At 35.9% G+C, this 22613-nt stretch overlaps 1 protein-coding gene across 1 annotated transcript in view; it reads right to left on the bottom strand.

Annotated features, from left to right (window-relative positions):
- Positions 1 to 22613, bottom strand: part of Dpyd (dihydropyrimidine dehydrogenase) — an 800444-nt gene that overhangs the window by 229466 nt on the left and 548365 nt on the right. The window contains exons 17-18 of the mRNA XM_090333954.1: positions 18915 to 19035; positions 17467 to 17586 (exon numbers count right to left, since the gene is read on the bottom strand). Coding sequence (XP_090190080.1) covers positions 17467 to 17586; positions 18915 to 19035 — 241 coding nt within the window. The remainder of the gene's footprint in view (positions 1 to 17466; positions 17587 to 18914; positions 19036 to 22613) is intronic.

The raw sequence follows: 22613 nt of genomic DNA on the forward strand, positions 1-22613 counted from the left end.
ATTGTAATTAATAGAAGGGTTACATGATATTTGCCAGATAGGAGGTGCATTAATTCACATACATTGATACCCTTTCACATGTCTTGATCCTCATTTCCCTCCCCCCGACCCCACCCCTCCTCTTGTTTTCCCCCTTCCCTATCCAATTTCAAATAACCAAATACAAATACATCCGATATATCAGGTAACAAAGTGAGATACTGTAACAATATGAGATAACCAAGGGACAGCAAAAGAGATGAGAGATAACATAGTACATTAAGGACAACAATCATTCATTATATGGCTTTTGTTTCTATATCCTAGAGGTCCTTTCATTTAGCATCATACTATATGGCCTTATGTATCAAGGTTTTGCTCTATTGCAAATCTCTGCTAGGAGAGCCCAAGGTTACTACTGATTATGACATATGAGGAAACCATTGAGCCTAAGTTCCTTTGAGTCTGGCTTACTTCACTTAATATATCCTGGAGGTCCTTTCATTTAGTCTCATCCTATATGACTTTATGTATCTAGGTTTTGCTCTATTGTAAATCTCTGCTATGCATGGGTTTTTTAAGATTAACATTCTCAATCATTATATATATATATGTTGACTACTTTTCATCTTAAAAGTTTTAAAACAAATTGATATTGAAGTTTTAGAATGCCCTTTCTGATCACTGAGATAAATATTTATTTATTCATTCACTCATTCAGTCTGTCAGTTTGCTGAGCACCTACTTTGTACCAATCATGGTTATAATAGGATTATTAGTGAGAAAACCAAAGGTTATAAATATGACAATGTCATAATGAATGCCCTCCTTTAATATTTACTATCTCAAATAATAATTAGTATTAAGATTCCCAGTAGCTTATTTCAATCTATATTTTCCAAAATTATTTATTTCAGAGCTAAATGCAAGTGTTCTTAATCCTAGCTAGCCAGAAGGCTGCAATATAGGGATGGAGTTTCAAAAAGGGGCCAGAGAAACAAATCTGACAGATTTTATTGCCAAGTACCAGCAAAAATGCAGAGTTGAATGTATGGTTTAAGTGATAAAATGCCAGCAGTGGGTAAAAAGCCATGACCCTGGGTATAAGCCTAAGTACTTCACAAAAAAATCTAAGTCAGTAGTGATACTTTAAAACAATATTCTATTTTCAAGTTGAAATTTTGAAGTCTTGACTTCTAAACCTAACCAGACTTATTGGTTTCTTATTAGTTATTCTTTGTTAAAAGAGTCTGCAACGTTAGATACCAAGTATTTACCTTTAGAAATGTTACCGATGTTTTTATTTCCCTTTTCAGGATTATTTTTGGCTCCGGTGTTTAGTTTTAAAACTAAAATTCCAGTAATTATTGGAATATATGATTAGTTTGTGAATGATTAGCATTTGTGCAATGACCCTCTAATTTTTAAATTCTTCAAATGAGTTTAGTGACTTTCCTACTTCTGCATGTGTGGAATCACCAGGAGGGCTTGTTAAAACAGACTCCTGGGTTCCAAACCCCAGAGTTTCTGATTGAGCTCTCCTCAAGTTGACCCTGGAATTCTGTGCATCTAATAAGTTCCCAGGTGATGCTTGCTGGTGGTCTAGCAACTGTAACTTGAAAAATAAAATCTGTGTTACAATTTATCATTGGTGGTTCAGGTGATATGTATGTAATACATACACACACACATATATGTATATATATGAACATATATATTCTTGGAGAATAGTAGGATGGATTTTTCTGAACTTTTTTAAATGAAGATTTTCCTTTCACACTGATATATGAATATTAGTTTAGCTGCATGCTTTTCCTACATCCTAAAAATAGGCCTCAGTCCATTGTCCATTGCCATTTCAGTTTGTGTGACTATACCTGTGGCTAGCTCAACTGTTCATCCTTTTGGTGAAAAGAAAATTCTTCCTATAATGGGATACATAGAAATCTCTTTCTGGGCTATTTTTTTTACTAAAGAATTTATTAACATTGATTTTTGCATCATATTTCAAATGTTATGTTTAACAAACAAGTATTCAAGAAAGGAATCCCTATATACAATCACTGGCACTTAGATTTTAGAACATAATTAAAATTAAGCTGAGGGATTATATGTGATAGGTACGTATTACTGTATGTAATAAAACATTATGTCTATAGAGCATATAGCCCATCATAGATTTTTGTCTATATGGTTATGTTTATGTCTCCAAGACCATGTCCATGACATTAGGTACCCAAATGTTGAGTAATCGCTCCTGTACTGTTAGGATATAATATCCACGTATTAAGGATACCAGGTGCCTTTTGTTCCTTTAGTCTTTTTTATGAGATAATCAGTAGGTTCTTTGAAACTACTTGAATTTCAGTATGCTATTATTTTTTTTCAGGAAGCCTAAAAAGATTAAATATATGCTTTTCTTTCTGGATTGATACATGGAAAATGTCTGCTCAATAATTTATAACACAGAAGTGAGTTAGAACAGTCACAGGTATGAGTGGGTCATCAAGAAATGCTAACTTCTCTTAGTTTTTAGTGATTCTGTTGCTCACCCTCATCTGACTTCCTGATGAACTCATTTCTGGACTGTATGGACACCACATTTTCTTTGGTGATTATTTTTTCTCTCCTTTCTTTACATTTTCTCTTTTTGTGCGTGTGGTGACCCCTAAGGCTATGTGTCACCACCCATCAGTTTGCCCACATTTTAAGTTTCTTATCCCAACAATGTATATTATTTGTAATTTTATAGTTTTGCTTCTTCACTAGTATTCAACTTCTGACTTTTTCCCCTGCTGTATATGTTCTCATTTTAGCCCATTGCCAATTGCCTTTATGGTTTTTTTCTTCCTCATTGGGCAAATCCCCTTTCCAGGGGTTGCAGACAGAAACATGGCCACCCAAAGAGAACTACTTTTAGCAGAATTTTATAGAACATTACAGACCGAGATTCTTAGCCTCTCTTCCTTGCTTTACATGAATCCAATCTGTACTAAGTGTCTGAAATCAAGGCAAGAAGGAAAAGACTCATCAAGTTTCATTATTTTATTTTCACCTCTACATATACATAACTCACTGCTTATTCATCTCTTCACCTCCCACTTTTCCAACAGATCCTGTTCTAAGTCTAGAAATTCATTTTTTTCAGTGTACATTAATTTCTACCAGGGCTTTTACCATAATATTTATGACATTCTCAAATCTGTTAACAACTTTCACTGAGGTTCATTAGGCCATGCACATATTTTTTCCAGGTTCCTTCTCTTCATTTTATAATAAATCCCACAATTAGAATCTATATATCCAAATATATATGTATATATAGACATATACATAAAGATACAAGATATATATACATATAGATATGTATACATGTATACATATGCACATGTACATTGTATCTATATATACACATAGATGGATATGCCCATGTATATATATATATAAAGATGCATGTATGTAGATGCCTACATATGTATATGGACATGTCCATATACATATACACATCCACATATATATACATATGTGTAGATATCTATACATATACATTTCCATGAATATATATGTCCTTGAGTTCTTGCTTCCACAAATGAATGAAAGCATAAGACTGTCTTCTTGAACAGTTTATTTTGCTCAACATGAAAATCTCTTATTCTATACATTTTCTTGCCTAAAAAATGGTTTCATTTTTCCTTATGGCTATGTGGATATGCCATAGCATATAGGTAAAATTTTTTCTTTATGTAGCCTGCTGCTGATGGGCATCTAATTTGATTCCAGTGTCTGGCTATTGTGAAACATGAATATGCAGATATCTTTCTTGTACATTGATTAAACTTCTTCAGATATATGCTCAGTAATAGAATTGCAGGGTCATAACACAGGCCTTCTTTTTCACATTAGTTAATGTCCATACTGATTTCCGTAGAGGATATACTAACTTAGATTTCCAACAAAAGTCTGCGAGTGTCCGCCTCCCCACTTCCTGCATTCCCATCAGAGTTTACTGTTTGCTGAGCACAGTGGCTCACGCCTATAATCCTAGCTACTCAGGAGGCTGAGAGCTGAGGATCTTGGTTCAAAGCCAGCCTGGGCTCTAAAAGAACGTGAGATTCTTATATCCAATGAATCATTAGAAAAAGGGAAGTGGGGCTTGGCTCAAGGGTATCCTTAAGCTGAAGAACTCAGGGACAACACCCAGGCCCAGGGGTAGGGCAGAAGCCTTGAGCTGAAGAGCTCAGGGACAGCACCAAGGCCTAGAGTTCAAGCCTCATGACACACCAAAAAAAGGGGGGGGGAGAGAGGCTAGGACTAAGGATGTACTGTTGGTTCAATTTCCTTGCCCATTTACTGATGGGATTATTTGTTCTTTTTGCTTAATCTACTAAGGTGCTTATTGAAAATAGATATTCCATGGTTCCGGGAGTTTGGCCTACTGGTAGAGTGCTTGCCTAGCATGCACGAAGATGCAGATTTGATTCTTCAGTACCACATACATAAAAAAAGCTGGAAGTAGTTCTGTGGCCTTGAGTAGAGTGTGAACCTTGAGGAAAAAAGCCCAAGGACAGTGCACAGGCCCCAAGACTGGCAAAAAAACAATCAATAGTTTGAAAGTACAAGTCAACAAGAATTTCTTTAGCTATTTCAAGTATTATTGTTGTCTTCAATTTATTTAATTTATTGTGTCTTGGTTTTACCCAACTTATTAGAGAAGCCTGTAATTTCCTTTTAATTGTGGCTTAAGGTAAGGTACCAAATGTTATAATTCATGCATAAAAAAACCAACACAGAAATAATTTTATCCATTAAACCTTTTGCATCCGCCTTGAAAAATATCTGTATTTCTTTGTGTTGTTCTCAGTACCTTAATGTGAAAAAATGCATAAAACATGCAGGTTACTGGGAATACTGAGAGGTTTTCTGTGCCACTTATAAAATTGTTGTGACCTGTCAGTACTGTGGGATTTGTTAAAAAAAATTAGTAATTAATCTTAGTGTTATGTATATAGATTATTTCAATTCAAAAACACAAATTGCTTTTTCATCTGTTTGTACCTTATAGTAGGTTAAGAATATCACGTTTATAATTCAGAATAAATGACCAGACTGAGCAGAGGAGAAGCAGATACAGCATAGAGGTTAAGTATATGGTATAAGACATTATATATTGAGGAGACAACCATGTGAATTTGCCTAATATACTTGAGATGCCGTACTATCTTTAAAACAGACTGCCAAATGTGTGTGTGTGTGTGTGTGTGTGTGTGTGTGTGTGTGTGTGTGTGTGTGTGTGTATTTCAGATCAGGAAGTTGAACGAATTAAGCAACATGATATATTAAAAGCTCTCAGTTCTTGGCACTTATAAAGATGGCCTACATTCTGTTAGTTAAGACTGATTACTAAGTTTCCAAAAAGTTCTTCATCAGTGAAAAATATTGAGGCAAAGAGCAAGATAAAATGTGATCACCAGAAATGTACACCTTTTTTGATATGTACACCTCTTGAGTGCTAAGAGCCGAACAGACGGCAGGTGCTATAAACTCAGGTCTATGATACCAGCTGTTTAGGAGACTGACATCTGATGATCCTAGTTCAAAGCTAGCTTGGGAAGACAAATCTTCATACCCTTCCCTCCAATTAAACAAAATCCAGAACTAGTCTTTTATTAAACAGGTAGATTACCAGCTCTGAATGAGAAAGGCAATCAAGAGTTCAAAGACCCAAGGTGAAGCCTCAGTGCTGGCATCAGATAGAAGAATCAAGCAGGGATTCTAAATGTCTGCTATGTGAATAGAGATTTCTTTGGTGATGAAGAACATGGCAAAAGGAGGAAGAAATGTTATCAATAACCTATTGAATAATTGTAGATAAATTCCAGAAAATTCTTTGGACTGGGGTTTAAATATATAAATTATTTTTTAGATAATGTACATTAGAAATTTTCTCATTCTAGCATGCTGGGTATTTACTAGGAAGGTTCATCTTCTGTATTTATTTTATCAAAGTACTTTAGAATGTATCTTGTTCTGTTTTAAAATAGGAAACATGAAAAATGTAAGCTCTTCCTCTTTTCTTCCTCCCATTGTTTCTTTCCTCTTCTTTTTTTAATGCCATTTTAAAATAACTCAGTATAAATATTTTCCAATTGTCTGTCTTTTTGGCCTCCTCTAATGGAAGAGTGCTATGTCTGAATTACTTCCTGGTGCTTTCTGCAAGCACAGTGGAAACTATAAAGGAGATGAAAGTTGCAATGAAAGAAGATGAATGGACTCAGGAAGAAAGTGAGGCAGGTGCAAGCATAATACATGCATGTAGCTGACTGAGGGCTGCAAAGGAGAAATTAAGAAGGACATAGACTGTTTGTTTGAGTATCACAGATGGACTGAGCACTCACAGTTTATCCAAGTCAGTAGGAAATCAGATTATTTATTGTTATACTGATGGCTGCTTTGTTTCTAGCCAGACCTCCACACTAACACTTCAAGAAATTCACCTGAACTGCTGCTGTGATTTTTATTTTTTGGAACGAAGTCAAGAATTTTTTGCAGGGTCCTGGTGGTGGCTCTGGGCTAGAGTCTGAGCTATTCAGGAGGCTGAGATCTGAGAATCATGGTTCAATGCTAGCCTGGTAGAAAAGTTAATGAGACTCTTATCTCCAACTAACCAGCACAAAGCCAGAAGTATAGAATGTGGTTCAACTGTTCAATTGCCAGTAATGAGTTATGAGTGGAAATAAAAAAAACAAAGTATGAGAATCTGATGTTAAGTCCCAGAACTAGCATAAAAACAAACACACACAAAAAAAGAAAAAGAATTTCCCCTTAAGCAAGACAGAAATATAGATAATGTAACAATTTTAATACCAGTCATGAAAAGTTACCTTCATGACTTTTCAAACACAGATATAATAAATGTTATCTAGTAAATCACATCTGTAGGCATTTAGTCAAATTTGACTAAATCTAGACAGAGATTATTATGGCATTTGTAAAATCTATACGGCAGTTCATCTGTGGAAAGAGACTATGTCTAAACTAAAACTATAAGAGCTCTCCCAGATATGTAAATTCTGGTAAGTTTTACACATCTTTCCTGCTTCCCCTGGCTTCAAACTGCTAATCTCAGAGCTCAACCTTCCAAGAAGCAAGAATTACAGGTGTGAGGATAACAATCTAGTATGTATTTGTTTATGGTGCTATCACTCAAATCTGAATGTTTTCCATGGACTGGTCTCCAACTAACCACCAAAATACTGGAAGTAGAGTTGTGGCTCAGGTGGTAGAGCACTAGGACTTTAGCAAAAATCTCAGGGACAGACCATGAGTTCAAGCCTTAAGACCAGTATAGCGAAGAAGGAAACTTTAGTTTCTTTATTGGGTTAGATTTTAATTTTCTTAATTAAACAGTTAAAGCAGAATTGAATTGAGGCCAATCTCACTGCTTACCAATAACATGCCATATTTTTACAGTTAACAAATATATTTCCAGTATTCTTTGATTTATTAATGCTAGTTTGTAAAGTATAAGGTATTCCAACAATATAGACAAAATTTTGTGCAAAGTTTTAATCTATGAATTTATACACTGTAAATGTTCATTTTTATCTAGATACTTTGCAAAAGTACCTTATATGATGTTCCAGAAAAGTTATGCCCACATAGAAATATATGAAAATTGTCCAAGCACGGTGGCTTACGCCTATAATCCTAGCTACTCAGGTGGCTAAGATGTAAGGATCAAGGTTTACAAAGCCACCCTGGGCACAAAATGACCTGAGACTCTAATCTCCAATGAACCTCTAGAAAATGGGAAGTGTGGCTTGGCTCAAGGGTAGAACGGTAGCCTTGAGCTGAAGAGCTCAGGGACAGCACCCGGGCCAGAGTTCAAGTTCCATGATCCACTAAAAAAAAGAGAAATATATGAAAATTGGACAACATTTGATGGTGAATTTGATGGGGAACATGTCTAGAAAAAATGTTTAAAAGTTAATGCTACTGTTTAGAGATTTTTAAATGCATTTTCAAATGAATAATGATAATGCTATTTTGATTCAAGTTTTAAAATTAATGACTGACAAATTTCACTTTAAGAAACCTTGGGTGCTCCTAGCAGAGATTTACAATAGAGCAAAGCTTAGATACATAAGGCCATATAGTATGACACTAAATGAAAGGACCTCCAGGATATAGAAGCAAAATCCATATGCGTGATTGTTGTCCTTAACGTGCTATGTTATCTCTCATCTCTTTTGCTGTCTCTTGGTTATCTCATATTGTTACGGTATTTTACCTTGTTATTTGATATATTGTATAAATGCTTATTTGCCTATTTGAAATCAGATAGGGAAGGGGGGAAAACAAGATGAGGGGTAGGGGGAGGGGAGGGAAATGGGGACCAAGAAATGAGAAAGGGTATCAATGTTTGTGAAGTATTGCACCTTCTATCTGGTGAATATAATGTAACCCTTCTATTAATTAAAAATATATGAAATAAAAGAATTGTTATTTACACAACACTAAGGAGAATGCTTTGGCCCAGATTTTCAGGATAGCTAAAAAAACTGTACATGGGAAGACTTCTGGGAGCAGAGTTCTTTTTTTGTTTTTTAATTTAATTTTATTGCTGGGGTAATGTACATTCATTACATTACAGTTACATTCATCAGATAGTGAGTACACTGCTGGGAGAGGACTTCTTATTTAGCTCATCAACATCTTCATAATGTTAAAAAGGAAAAAAAAACATACACGTAGGAGTTTATTTTCACGCTGTCTATCTCATAACTGTTTCATTGTCAAAGAACTACAAAAGTCATATATTGCCTTCAGTGGTTCTCAAAACAGATTCTCTTTCTAAGAAGCAATGATTGGATTCCATATTTAAGCTCAAGTTTAAAGAAATATTTCTGACCCTATTTATACCAAGTTGTCTCAGACTCTTCACTAGGGGCTGAGATTACCCATTTTTATTTGTACAGGACAATAATTCTCTAATTTTGCCATAAAGCCTTTGACATTATATGATTTAAACCAAAACGCCCTGGCAGAAACTTTTATTTATGTATTGTTCATTTAGTGTGGTCCCCAGAGCAGCTCTGACTCCTCCTGGAATTTCATGCCTGCGCAGGTCCTCTCAGACTTCTGCATGGATAGATCTGGGAAGGAATTCCTGCCACCTGCACTCTCACCAGCTCTCTAGGTTCTAATGCCATGTGGCAGTGTGGTCACTTCTCTCTCTAGAAATCTCACCTCCCCTTTGGATAAAACTTCTCAAGTAAAACTTGCCTGCATTCTAGAAGTTAAGTAATACTTTCACTTGGGGGTCAGTGGCTCATGCTTATGATCCTAGCTGTTTAGGAAGCTGAGGCCTGGGGATTGAGTTCTGAAGGCAATCTAGGCAGAAAAGTTTTGGGAGACATTTATCTCCAGTTAACCAACAGAAAGCCAGATGTAGAACTGTGGGTCAAGTGGTAGAGGCTCAGCCTTGAGGAAAAGAGCCCTAGCTCAGGCCCTCAGTTCAGCCCTAGCATCATCCTTTTGAAAAGAAAAAAGAGAAAAGAAAACAATAATTCCCTTCAACATTACTGAATCTTGATATATTTGAGCCATGAATACAAATTTGGAATCCATATACTGCGTCAATCTATTTGTTTTCTTATGTAATCAGGGCTTTGCTTCCAGCAGGCTTAAAGATCTTTAACTACAGAGAAACAATAGCATTTTTCTTGTCTTCTGGACAGGAGCAAAAAAAAAATGTCTTGGCTTTGGACTTGGACAGTACTTTGGAGGCTGGCCTACTGTTCTGGGATTGAAGAGAATGAATGGTTAAAAATAGTGAGGCATCTCATTCTAGTCATGTCTTCCATTCCTAATTTCCCTTTTCAGTGTTTGGTCTTCTTCCTCATTTCCTTAGGGAGCTGTGTGATTGATAGCCTAATCCAATGACTGTATTACAGCTACCTCAACTAGAACTCTTTTCCTTATCATTAGCAGTTAGCCTATGGTTAAATTCACAGCTCACTGCGTGGTACTGCCCTTGAGATTTAAGGGTCTGGCCTTTAGAAAATATTTAACATAAAACTGAAATCTTGACACACTGAGAACTCAGTTCTCTGCAAGAATTCTTTAATTAATCCAATGTACTGTACCACTGCTCTGTATAAGACAGTGACGTGGCAAACTGTTTCTGAAGCTTAGAGAGATGTGTAGTCCTAAATTAAATAGCCACACTCATGTACACACACTGACTTTTTAGTACAGTAGATACACATGAATCTGTGAATATTTAAATTCAGATTTAAACAGTGACACAATATTCTCTACTTTTACTTTCATACTAGAGTATTTTTTTTATTAATTTCAGGCTTGAAATTGTTCTTTATGTAGAATATACACAGAGAGGGAAGGAATTCAATAATTTATTACCACTGCTGCAAAGATAAGTTTAGTTAATACATTTGTCTGAGTCCTCAAGTTTACAAAGAAAATAATATTTTCTTAAGAACAGATACAGATATTCATTTTTTCCAATTTTGTACAAATGAAAAAGAAATACCTAACATTGAAATAGCCATGATATTGTTGTTTCTAAAATACTGTTCTGTTCGATTTTATTATCTAAGCGCATGACGATAGTTATTCTAAAGCATCCGAGGAAAGAATGTAGACCTTGATCTATGCTTTAAACCTTTGCCCTTGCTCAGTCCGTTGATGAGCTCTAAGCATCTATGAATATGGCAGCTGAGTCCCAGATGAAAAATTATGCATCTCATAAACTGCTATGCTGCTGAAATGTCAAGCCAAGCCAAGGCTGTACCTCAAACTCAGCACTTGGCATTTTCCTTCTGTCTGCTTTGTTTCCATGAAGCAAACATGGACAGTGAGGATTTGTGTAGGGCTGGTAGCAGGTGAACTCACTGTCAAAAATCTATTATTAGGGCTCTGATCTCCTGCACACTGAACAAAGGATAAACAGTAGAAAACTCAGTATCCATGAAAGGCAGTGTAATGAGAAAGGGGATTCTTTGTCAATCTGTACATGAATATATTTAAATGAACATTATTTAAATGAGGATATTTAGACTGGTGAGCTTCTGGTGATCAAAGTGATAATTTACGAGGAAAATTATAATTAATCATTTGAGGTACTTACTTTATATCATGCTGTAAATATACTACATATATATTTGTATAACAAGACTTTCCAGAAAACTTATGATAGAAAACATGGGAATAATGGGACAGAAAATAGAAAAAGAAAGAAAGAAGGAAAGAAAGAAAGAACGCGAAAATTAAATGTAGGCTTACCTTTTAATTGGTTTTTGTCCTGATTCTTTACCACAGTATAAAGTTCATTTAAATTACATCTTTTCCAGGTTATTTTAAACATCTCAATATTAAAAACCTCAGCTCATATTGACAAAAATGGTTATAATAGATAGCTTAACTTTTGTGACAGCTAGTAGGTGTGTCTTTCTAAAAAGATTTTTATGCATCAGAAATCATGGGATTGACACATGAAAAAATATCCAGCCCATTAAGAACCACTTCATAATACAAAGTACCAACACTGCATTTAGTGATCTAATTGCAATGTGAAATGTAGAAACTAAAAGTTATCCTGCCAAAATCTTCAGTTGTTCCATGTGTGAAAATAGTTATTTAAAGTAAAATGAATTTTCAATCTATACTTTTTTTGTGGTTATTTTAGAGAGGGAGTCTAGCAAACTTTTTTTTTTGGCCTGGCTGTTGTCTTTTTCTTTTTGCCAGTCCTGGGGCTTGAACTCAGGGCCTGGGTGCTGTCCTTGAGCTAGTGCTCTACCATTTCAGCCACAGTACCACTTTGAGTTTGTTACTAGGAATCAAACCCAAGGTTTTCTACATGGTAGGCAAGCAGTCTACCACTAGGCCACACATACAGCCCCTTTAGAAGTTGAGGTTCCTACTGTCTCTTGAACTTCTATCTTTGGATTTCAGTCTCATAAATAGCCTGAAACTTATTAGCATGAGCCATGAGCTTCTAGCATCTTTGTAAATTATCGTATAGATTACTTTTGTCCATTTTGTATTACATCCTACACAAGCACAGGGCTGCAAATTACTGGTAAATTTAACTTGCATCTTTCTTTTGGTTGGTATTTCTTCTATTAGTTTTATAATAAAATCATCTTTAAGAGATTTATAACTACAACTACAACTGTCATAATTTAACAATTGTTATAAGATAACACATAGATTTCAAATTAGTCATATTTCTTTGTAGGGTGTAAGAATACCAATGGAATATGCCAGTATAATTTGTTCTAAAATGCCGTCATTTTTTACATTTCCTGTAACATATATGGGATTAGTAAATCTAGGCTAATGGATCAAATCTTGAAGGTCACCTTTAAATGAATGACTTACAGATCAGTAACAAAAATATGCTGTTCTTAATGTTGAACAAAATATGTTCTATACTTGTCACTAAATGTCCATACAATAATCTCAAGCATTTAAAAAATCAAGACAGGGCTGGGAGTTTGGCCTAGCGGTAGAGTGCTTGCCTAGCATGCACAAAGACCCAGGTTTGATTCCTTGGTACCACATATATAGAAAAGCTAGAATTGTGGCTCAAGTGGCAGGGCACCAGCCTTGAGAAAAAGCCCAAGCACAGTGCTCAGGCCCTGAGCACTGGCTCAAACCCCAGGACTGGCAAAAAAAAAAAAAAAATATATATATATATATATATATATATATATATGGAGAGAGAGAGAGAGAGAGAGAGAGAGAGAGAGAGAGAGAGAGAGAGAGAGAGAGAGAGAGAGAGAGAGAGAGAGAATTTCTTTCTTTGGAAAAATTGGACCAACTTTAGCCAATAATATAAATTTGAGACAAGGAGTTAATTTTCGGCTTTTCAGAAGTAAACTGTACTGAGCCTGAAGTATTATTTAAAGTGCTTGCACAAAGCAACTTCAGACTTGCCCTTCTCTGTATAAGTTTGCTTATGCAGCAACCAGCATAGGTATAGGATAATGGAGTTACGCTAAAGAACTTGCCTATCCTTCATTAACTAAAACAAAAAAACCCACTAAAACACAACAGTAAAACCCCTTTAAATGAATTCACATGCCTGAAATATATTTGATTATTCTTCTTACGATGTGGCTATCATTAAACATAGTTTATCCTCATGAATCACTCACAAGCCAGGCAGATCGTCAGTTGACACCACACAACTTAGCCATCTTTAAAATAATCTTACTATGGAGGATTGTACATGAAAATGTCACACAGCACAGCAGGATGGAGGTGAGTGACAGCAATCACTGAGTTGGACTCTTCTTTTAAGATCCTCTCATTATTTGGGGACAAGGTCAGTGAAACGATCAACATTTTAAACAAGAAAGGCTACTGAACTAAATAAAACAAGGAGAAGTAAGGAGTAATTCAAGGATAAAGTTAATTGAAGTTTGAGATTTATCCAAATAAATTAAGTAACATCAATGAATATCTTCTTTACTCAATAAAACAGAACAAAACAATGTAGCAGCAACTTCCAGTACTCCACTGTGATGAGATAATAATTAACCACTGCTTGATAAACGAGGGTTCTGCCTGTATTCTAGAAAAAGGAGTAGAGAATCATGGTCCTTTAAAAATCAGAAGTACTTGTATGCTGGAGAGTTTAATGGACCATCTTATTTTAAGAAAATATTCCTTGGGGCTGGGAGCTTGGCCTAGTGGTTGAGTGCTTGCCTAGCATGCACGAAGACCTGGGTTCGATTCCTCGGTACCACATACATAGAAAAAAAGCCAGAAGTGGTGCTGAGGCTCAAGTGGCAGAGCTCTAGCCTTGAGAAAGTCCAAGGACAGTGCTCAGGCCCTGAGCTCAAGCCCAGGACTGGCAAAAAAAAAAAGAAGAAAATATTCCTATATAAATTGCAAATGAGATTTTTTATATTTTCTCACTGTAAAATCACCTGATCTACAGTTCATCCTGAAGCAAACTCAAACTCTGAGCACAAATCATGCCAGATGTTTCTTACATGTTGAAATCTCACTTGGAAGACATCTTCTCCCAGTTTTTAAACCAGCGACACAAGAACAAAACCACAGAAGATCCCAAGGCACTGTCTTAACAAACTTTGCAGTGTTTTCTATAGGTGTAATGATGTCTTTTCTTCAGCAGAGAACTTCTAAAATAGAGTCTCTTTCATACTTTTTTGACATTCTATCCACGGTAAAACATGTGTCTCATGGTGGCATTGGTGGCTCATCCTTGAAAACATTTATCAAAAGAATGAGATCTGCGGGATCATAGTAGGAAACCAGCCCAACTGATTGCTCCTGGACAAATCATCTCCAAAATACCCAGCCAAAAGCTAGGATAGATTTATGGCTCAATTGGTAGAGCACTAGATATCAATGAACAAACAGAGCAAAAGTGAGAGGCCCTGAGTTCAACCTTGGTATAAATAAAAATAAACAAAGAAATTTAACATCCTGATATGTACCTTTACCTATTACATAAGTGAAAAAGTGTGAGCAAACTGCTTATTACAATTATGAGCAAATCCGTCACTTTTTCTTAACCTATTTTTGAATCCCAGTTATAGTACATCAATGTTAAGTCCATCAAATGCTTGAGGATTGAGAACTAATACCTCAAATATACTGTTCAAGAATTTATAATAGACATACTGAAATAAATCAAATGATATTCCTCAGCACCTTACCACAGCCCATTACTGGTCCTTATTAACTAATTCATCATAAAAGAAGATATAGTTTTCCTGAAGCAGTACACTGCCCCAGGATCTTCCTGATTCCCCATTTATATAAACAAAACCTTTCTTTTCAGACAGTAGGAATCATATTCTGAAAAAAATAATAAGGATTGAACAATGACCTAGAGAATATATTGCCTTGTGTCGCTGCCTTATTATGGCAAGGCAAATTATGTGCTGTTAGATGGCCATCTAAAACTGAACATTCTCTACATTTGGCTTTAAAAAAAGATACTACCAGCCAGGTACTGGCAGTTCACACCTGTAATCCTAGCTACTAAAGATGCTTGAGATCTGAAACTTAAAGTTTAAAGCCACCCTCTCAAATTATCCATCTCCAATTAACCATCAAAAAGCCAGAAGTGGAGATGTGGTTCAAATGGTAGAGCACTAGCCTTAATAGAATAAAGCTAAGCAAAAATGAAAGGCTTTAGTTCTCTCTCTCTCTCTCTCTCTCTCTCTCTCTCTCTCTCTCTCTCTCTCTCTCTCTCTCTCACACACACACACACACACACACACACACACACACACACACTCACAATGATTCAAACAGATCTCTGAGAGCTGGCTTCCAGTACTCTAAGGGGATATTTGAGAAAATTATTAGTACTGTGCCATGTTCATTCTTTTTCAAATCTCATGAAAAAAATATCTAGCATAGTTTGTTTGAATTTCTATAGTGAAGCAGCATTTGAATTTGTGATATCCATATTTTATGAACTAGGAATAGTATATGGCCATTTTTATATTTTAATCACTCTTAAAATTTGAAATCACTATGTAACTCTTTTTTTTTGCCAGTCCTGTGCTTGAGCTCAGGTCCTGAGCACTGCCCTTGGACTTCCTCAAGACTAGAGCTCTACCACTTGGAGCCTCTGCACCACTTCTGGCTTTTTTCTATGTATGTGGTACTGAGGAATCAAACCCGGGTCTTCATTCATGCAAGGCAAGCACTCTACCACTAGGCCAAACTCCCGGTCACAATGTAACCCAATTTTACAAGGCTGTTTTGCTGTAACTCATTGTGAAAGAACTTTGTTCTAGAACTTGCTTCTGTCTGAATATATATTATCATTGCCTGTTTAAGCTGCTTTTCAGATTCTATTACCTTCCATACTAAAGCAAGCATTGCTTTTAAAGGAGAAAAACTATACTAATTTTGTGGGAATGGAGAAAGGCTATTTTCAAAACAGATTGTTTTAATGTGAAGGGACTTAATATAAGACCTATTAGAAATGAGGAACAAGCCCTTAAAAATGTTAGGGACTTTTCTGTGGTTTAAAATGAAGGTTCTACCTCAGCTTAGCTGAGCTTATAACCCAAGTGAATATTTATATGTCAATTTATAAATCTTAGAAATAGAGTTTTATGGAAATGGTTATAGGCCCTGAGGTATAGCTGGACTTGTTTTCAGGTGCTGCTATAATTTTCAGTGTGTGTACGCTTAAAGACTGCAACACAAAAGACGTTTTCTAATGCTGTAATTTCATAGTTTTATTAGACTGAGTTATAGTCCAGGAGAATATTTAGAAATTGCAGCTTAAATGAGAAAGTGTGAATGGTGTTACTTATATAAAATACTACTGCAATAGTTCTTTTATTAATTTTTAATGCTCAGCCCCCTCTGTGACCTCCTTTATTCTTTTGCTGTCAACATGGCAGGCTGGAAAAATTGAAATGGGCTGACAGAAAACATAGTTTATGTTATAGTCCAACTCTGGAGTCTTTTGACTCTTTTTGAGCACTTGCTAATACACAATGCACTCTTCAGTTCTGCAGTCATAGTTAAGGCCCTGGTGCAATCGCTCCTGATAAAAAGAGAGTGATGTGTAGGTGCTATTTCCCCTCGCTGACATTGTGGGACAAGCATTCAATTAAAGGCAGAATTTAACCGTTTGCTGTGTGTGGTGTCCATGGCTCAGCATGGAGAGAGCTTTAATTGTGTGGCCCCAGCCCCTCCATGAGCACATTTTGGTCTGATTCAGCAATGCTTTACTTGAACAGTGGGACACCAGGGCTATGTTATGTATATTTACCAGTTTCTCTATCACCAAGGAGACTAATCCCCATGCCAGCACAATGAAGAACCTAACAGCATTGTCTTTACAAGGCCAAGTTCATGTTGTCACAGCAACAGAATGCACAGGGCAAAGAGAATGAAGGGGATCTTGGGATTCAAACGACTCTCAGGTTTTCAAATGAGAAAGTTGCAAAGGTGTGAGGTCTACCAGTATCTTGTCAGATGAAGCTTAAATGAAATGTGTTAATGGTTAGTTTGAGGCAGTTGTGAAAATCAAGGGTTATTTGTTGTTTTTCTTTCTTTCTTTCTTGTTTTGAAGGTAGATTGTAAAATTCTAGGAAGAGAGGAAAATAATTGTAAGACTATGTCAAAGTATCATCATTAGAGTAATTTAGTCTATGTAAAAAGATGATAAATAGGGTGTTTTCCTGGAGAAGCTGTGGTATTAGCCTTCCCTAATAAGTGGCAGGAAAAGAGTGGAATTTCTGCAAGCCTCCATGGTGAGTATTCTCTCATCCTGTACTGACAGTAGAGCCTTCATGTTCAATCTGTCCTCCCATCATAGCTATTACCAATAATGATGGTCAATGAGTTAAAAGAACTTGAGATCACAAAACACATGATAGTCCCACTTGCAACATGACCTCCTGCGATTCCAGGAATGTCCAAGGAAGCAGAATTGAAGATGACAAGGCCTACCTGACACTCCTCCATAGGTGGTTTGTTTTCTGCTACCCACTGCTGGCCATGGAGTGCCATCTGCTTTCAGTCCCATCAGTCCTGAGACAGTGTTGGTGGCTGTCACACCATCGGCACCACCTGTGAGACAGAAAATATTTGTTGGTACTACTTTAAGAAATATCACTATCATGAGCAACTTAGGGAAGTCTACACTTTCACTCTATTTAAAAGTATACCCTAATTTAACTCATACAATTATGCCCCAAATGCTAGATTTTTTTGTGTTTTTAATACACATAATTGTTTTTTTTCCCATTTTTGAGGTAAATTGATCAGTGCCAATGCTTTGTACTGTGTGTTACTGCTGAGGTAATTTACAATATCTCTTCAAATCAGGGTGTGATTTCTTATGGCATACTGCATAAGCATATATAATTTATCAAGTCATGCATGGACTGTATGATTTATAAATGCAACACATAAGTGTTGAGCATGTGTTTAAGGTGGTATGCTACGGAAACTCCTAAGCAATTTTACAGTGAGTGAAGCACTTGGCCTGCTTTTTTATCCACCTTGATGAAGAGTCAAATGCTCTAGTTCATTGAAATATTCTGAGTTCTTTAATCGCAGAATGGTCTGTTGTAACTGTAGCTTTGTTTCATAACTTGTTTGTATATAAAATAAAGATCTGTTAGAAAAGTTATGTAGTATCTTTTTGTTTTCTTTTCTTTCTTTCTTTTCATCCTCAAGGCTAGTGCTCTATCGCCTATAGCTCACAATCCTGGGGTTTTTTTTGGTAGTTGGAGATATGAATCTCATGGACTTTTCTGCGCAGACTGGCTTTAAACCACAATCTCCAAATCACTGTATTTGAGTTTGGAACCCTGTGTATTGTACATACTTTTATTTGAATTAGGAAAGGGAAGGGAACAAGAAAATGGTGAGACAAAAGATAAAGGGTGAACCAATGGAATAGCCATACTCACAAGACAGCATGTTGGAAATGAACTTTACAACTTGAGGAAGGGAAATCGGGGTGGAGGCAAAATGGGAGAAACACTTGGGAGGGGGTAATAATGTTCAACTAGAAATGTACTCACTACATATGTAATTATAACTACTTTGGACATCACCTTGACAATAAAATTTGCTAAAAAAAAAATCTAAAAAGCCCCTCAAATCAGTAGCTAGGAGGAAGGCTCTTGCCCTTGATGCCTGGTTTCTAAATTATTTTGTGATCCTAGGTCCAATCCTGGTGTCTTTTATTAGCCGAAGTGTACATATGGGTCTAGACTTGATTTAGCAACACTCTTCTTGAGTATTTGTGAGAAGGTCTCAATGACATTTTTCCCTTAAAATTAAGGATATGCACATCTGTCTACAGAAAAAATGGAGGTATTTTTTAGTATGGCTACAGAATTCACACGAATACAAAGCTGAGCAACTGGTATGAATCTAGGTCTTACCTTCCTTGGCTGCTCTTGCGATGCTTACAATATCCGTGACATTTGGGGTCAACTTGGCAAAAAATGGGATCTGAACAGCTTGCCTAACCCAACGGCAGATGTTTCGTACCAGCTCTGGATCCTGTTCAAATAGATCAGTTGAATGTAGAACGTTTCTAAAGAATTGCTAGCAAAATGTGTACCAGTATAACAGTAACAGCCAGAGACATGCAAGACAAATCCAACTTCACAATGAGGTTTATGATATACTTTTCTCAGTATTAAACCTAGACTCAGGGAAATGAGGTCAACACATTTCAAGTCAATTATAAATTTATAACCTAAAAGTAATATTCTTCCAGAGCATCTTTGGAAAATAAAATTACAAAAAAATGAAATGGAAAAATGTTTCTAATGGCTCACACCTGTAATGCTATCTACTCAGGAGCCTAAAACGTGGGTATCATGGTTCAAATTCAGCCTGTACAGGAAAATCTAGTCTAGTCAGTAAAATCGCTAAGACTCCAATGAAGCAGCAAAAAGCTGGGAGTTGAGCTGTGACTCAAGTGATCAAGTGCTAGCCTTGATAAAAAAAATTCTAAAAAACTCCAGAATCAAGGACCTAAGATGAGGCCCCAATACTGACACACACCAAAAAAAAGTGTAATATTAGGAATGAAACAAAAACTTCTGCTAGTAGTTCAGGAAATATTCTAGAATTTCTAGTGACTTCATGTCTAATAAAAGGTATTTATCTGGACATACGATTCCCAGTAAGTGCTATCAAGTCTGAAGCCTGATATTTTCATTAGAAAACTTAGTCTTACTGAAATGTACCAAAAGAAAGTCTAGCAGCGACACCGACATCCATCTAGATGTGAAATACATGCATGCTAAAAGGGGATTTTACCTTGATCACAACAGCTCTGATGAGCAGCTTTAGCTTGCTTTTGTAAATGTTGGAACAGTACAGCCAGTTTTACTTATTTACTTGAAAGAATTGATCCAAATGACAACAATGAGAAAAAAGTTATCAAGTACTCATTTTTAAAAGCAAAGAATAAACATTTTCCTATGTCTATTCCTGTGATTTTTTTTCTTCAAGCTTTTATTTTCTTATGGGACAAGAATCATTTAGAGGACAAAAAAACCTATTCTTTCCACTGAAATAATTTTGCTGTGATAATTCTTTGATTTCAACACATACAATAGTCTTTTTTTTCCTTTCATCACTTTGAATGCCAAATTTATTCTGACAGTTGCTGATAATATGCTGTGATCAATTACCTTAAGGTAGGCAATCATAATTAATTATTGAACCTAGTAATGTTATTTTAGTGAGGTAAGGTTTTTCAATAAAAGAAAAACCAAAGAAAACATGGACATATATTTTAAAACTATGAAATTGTCAATAAATCTATCATCTAGAATTAATATTTGTGTATTTAAGAAAGATGCTGTTTGCATCTTAACCTTTTAAATTCTTTTGAGATGAGATTTCTGATGTCATAACCTTTAGAAAGAACCTTTTCACTTACTTTTAATGTATTTTGATCTGCCACACTGCATCCCTCTAAAATGTTATGTGTTTATTTTCTAAGATACTGAAACGAGGTGATTTCTGCTGCTTGTTACCATTCTCTATTCAGAAAAACTTAATGCTTTCAACAAGAAATTTTTGGCTTGGCTTGCTCCCTTTTCAGAACAGTAATTTCTTCATTAAACATAAATATTAAAAAGCACTATATAGTATGCTCTATGGGGCTGACTGTGAATTATGAATAGTAAAATCTGGAGACTTAGCTGTACAAATTCTAATCTGTGAAAATGGAGATCTGACCCTGCCCCATGCAATGCTCATGAAAAATTTATGACCACTACACAGGCATTCTGAAGGCAGTTGTATGTGGGTAATATTCTTTTCTAAGTTATGAATTTCCACGGGACTTAGCCTAGATATGACAGCAACTCTAGCTGATAGGAATTGCATGTCCTTTGTGAAAGCCCTTTTTAATGTAGAATTTGACAATGATTTAAAGATCACTTGAGTTGCATAATACACGGAAAGCAGCCCGATAAGAATTACAGGACCAAATTTAAAATATCATTTCGTTCCAATAGAGTAAACACTAATAACCTAATAGAGCTGCTAAGTGGTTCATCAATACTATTGACCAACATGTCTTTATGATTAACTTCTTTTTGTTGTTGTTGTTGATTTTTATCACTAGTTGACTATTTTTAAACATTTTTATAAGTCATTTTACAAAGGAGGTGCCATTCAACAAAGCAGTTTATGAATATAGTTCATCTGATCAATGTCACCCCTTCCAAGCTTTTCACCTACCCCTTCCAATCCACCCCTTAGCATATTTTGTTTTAGTTTTATAGGAGATGTATTTTTTTTGTGTGTGTACTCAGGCCTAGCAGGACAAGGGGCTTGGGATACCAGATGTGAAATGAGAGCACAGATCTCAGCCTGCTTTGGTTTAGAAAGGTCACGGGAGGACCTGTAATCCAAGCATCCAGTATGCTAAGGGAAGATGATCATGAGTTCAAAGCTACATAGTCAGACCCCATTAAGAGAGGGGATGAGGGATGAAACGAGTTTGAAGGAGAAAAGTCTCACCTGATCCTACTTTTTAATCCTAGCTCCTCAGGAGCCAGAGATGTGCAGATCAAAGTTAGAATCTCCCTAGCACAACTTGCAGAAAAAAATTATACTTAAAAAGGAGATGTATTTTTTGCCCTCTAATAAAGCAATTAATATATACAATGCATCTTGATCTTGTAATACAATCCCTTCAACATCTTCATTCCCCTTCAACTCATAACATCCTTATTTTTCTGTTTTGTGGTATATGCAATGAATTCTTCACACATTCTCCCCTATTACCCTTTTCATTCATCTATCTCACCCTTATCTCCTTCCTCTCTTTTACAAGTACCCTCTTCCTAGAACTTATATTGTTGAGTTTTGACGTAGACTTTCTAAAGAATTGTACTGTTGGAACTCTCCATGGAGTCGATTACAAGTCAGTTAATTCATTTGTAACCATTTGGACACTTGTGTAATACCTAGTGTGTTAACTTATAAGGCTATAGGCACAATCTAGTTACCACAAATGAGAGAAAACAGACAACCTTTGTTAGGGTCTTTTTGTCTTTGTTTAACAAATGGAATTTTTTCACAGACTTTTTTTAGTTTCATAAAGCCATCCAGCTCCTTAGTAACCACGATTCTCCTGACTCATCTGTCTCTATTTTGAGACAGTATAACTGACCTCCTCTGGTCCTGTACAGATTGACAATGTTCAGCGCGTGTTTTCACCTTCAACCAACTGCTAAGTAACCACCATTGTCAGCTGAAACACAATTTAATTACCTGACAATTTTCCAAACAATTTCTGACCAGCATTTTGTGAAAATTGACTATTTTTTTGAATTGTGCGGCTTTTCTTTGTTTTGTTTTGTTTGTTTTGCTGAACATTCCCAATAGGGAATATTCTAAAGCAAGAATACATATAGGGATGATATGACAAAACAAATCTGTGTATGTTAGAAAATTAAAGAATATTCTGCAAATAGTCACACTTCCCCAAGTTTTAATATTTTGATATAAAACATTTTAGATAGTAATTTACCATTTTTGGTTTGTTTTTTTTTTCCTTCTGGGACCTAGACTTGAACACAGGGTCTGACATTTTTCTTCCCAAGATC

The sequence above is a fragment of the Megascapheus bottae genome, chromosome 6 (genome assembly GCF_031878675.1).
Source record: "Megascapheus bottae isolate mThoBot1 chromosome 6, mThoBot2.hap1, whole genome shotgun sequence".
Taxonomy (NCBI): Eukaryota; Metazoa; Chordata; class Mammalia; order Rodentia; family Geomyidae; genus Megascapheus; species Megascapheus bottae.